This window comes from Opisthorchis viverrini, assembly GCF_000715545.1.
Source record: "Opisthorchis viverrini unplaced genomic scaffold opera_v5_66, whole genome shotgun sequence".
Classification (NCBI taxonomy): Eukaryota; Metazoa; Platyhelminthes; class Trematoda; order Opisthorchiida; family Opisthorchiidae; genus Opisthorchis; species Opisthorchis viverrini.
In genome coordinates, this window is record NW_008751723.1 from 1 (window position 1) to 870 (window position 870).

Below are 870 nucleotides of genomic sequence, written 5' to 3' on the forward strand. Positions count from 1 at the left end.
AATGTTTCGTCTGGTACTCTATCAAAGCAACCTGAAATGTATTGAACGAGAAAAAACTTTGACGAGCTAAATCCTCCACAAAATCCTCCTCCGCATTCACGTGCTCAGCCATAGCAGCCATTTAAAATATGAATACCCCGTGTCTTTAATATCGTGTGGATTTAGTAGATTTAAACAACTTTCAACAAAATTGCGGCCGTTTGAGAAGATCTTATACGCCCGAAAATTACCATCGAATGTTGTTATGTTAAAGTTTTCCTCCTTCGAACCACGGTTTCAGAGAAATTGTCGGCATGCGTCTAACCCACGGCCAAAGCCATAGCAGACAAAGTTCAAAGCCGAATGTGCGCAATGATTTTCAAAAGAGATCGATTAAAACAAATCGCAAAAAGATGACGGTAGATGATGGGAATTTTCAATCTGAGCATATATGCAAAGAAGTGCAAAATTTTGACGGTAAACTTTTTATTTCACCCACAGGGGTTTTGCAGATAAATGCATTGTTCCTCGAGCCACTTGCCGTGACCACGTTTGTATTCTGTCAAATTGTACAAGTGCGCGTTTTTGTAGCTTTTCGTATTCGAACAAAAAACGATTATGCAACTGATGAAATACGTAGTGTTATAATGGACGTAAAATAAAGGTTCAAGACGCCACAGTGATATGCCGGTACCATGTGCCTTTGTGGTGGATAACGTAAACCATTTCGGCGGTCAAACAGCCTAAATCTTGTTTCACTGCAGATCGGATCCCCAAAAGTACGAGCGGGAGATGCTCTGCCCAATTTTGAGGATTACCGTGAGCAATCAATGCTGCTTTCAGCTGTCGATGGAAACGCTCGACTAAACCGTTGGCACACGGGTGGTAAGC

General features: G+C 41.7%; 1 protein-coding gene across 1 annotated transcript in view; it reads left to right on the plus strand.

Moving 5' to 3' along the window:
• Positions 1-743: 743 nt before the first annotated feature.
• Positions 744-870, plus strand: part of T265_04177 (hypothetical protein) — a gene marked incomplete at both ends in the record, with an annotated part of 27247 nt that continues 27120 nt past the window's right edge. Inside the window, one exon of the mRNA XM_009168859.1 lies at positions 744-864. Within this exon, the coding sequence (XP_009167123.1) occupies positions 810-864 (55 nt within the window). The remainder of the gene's footprint in view (positions 865-870) is intronic.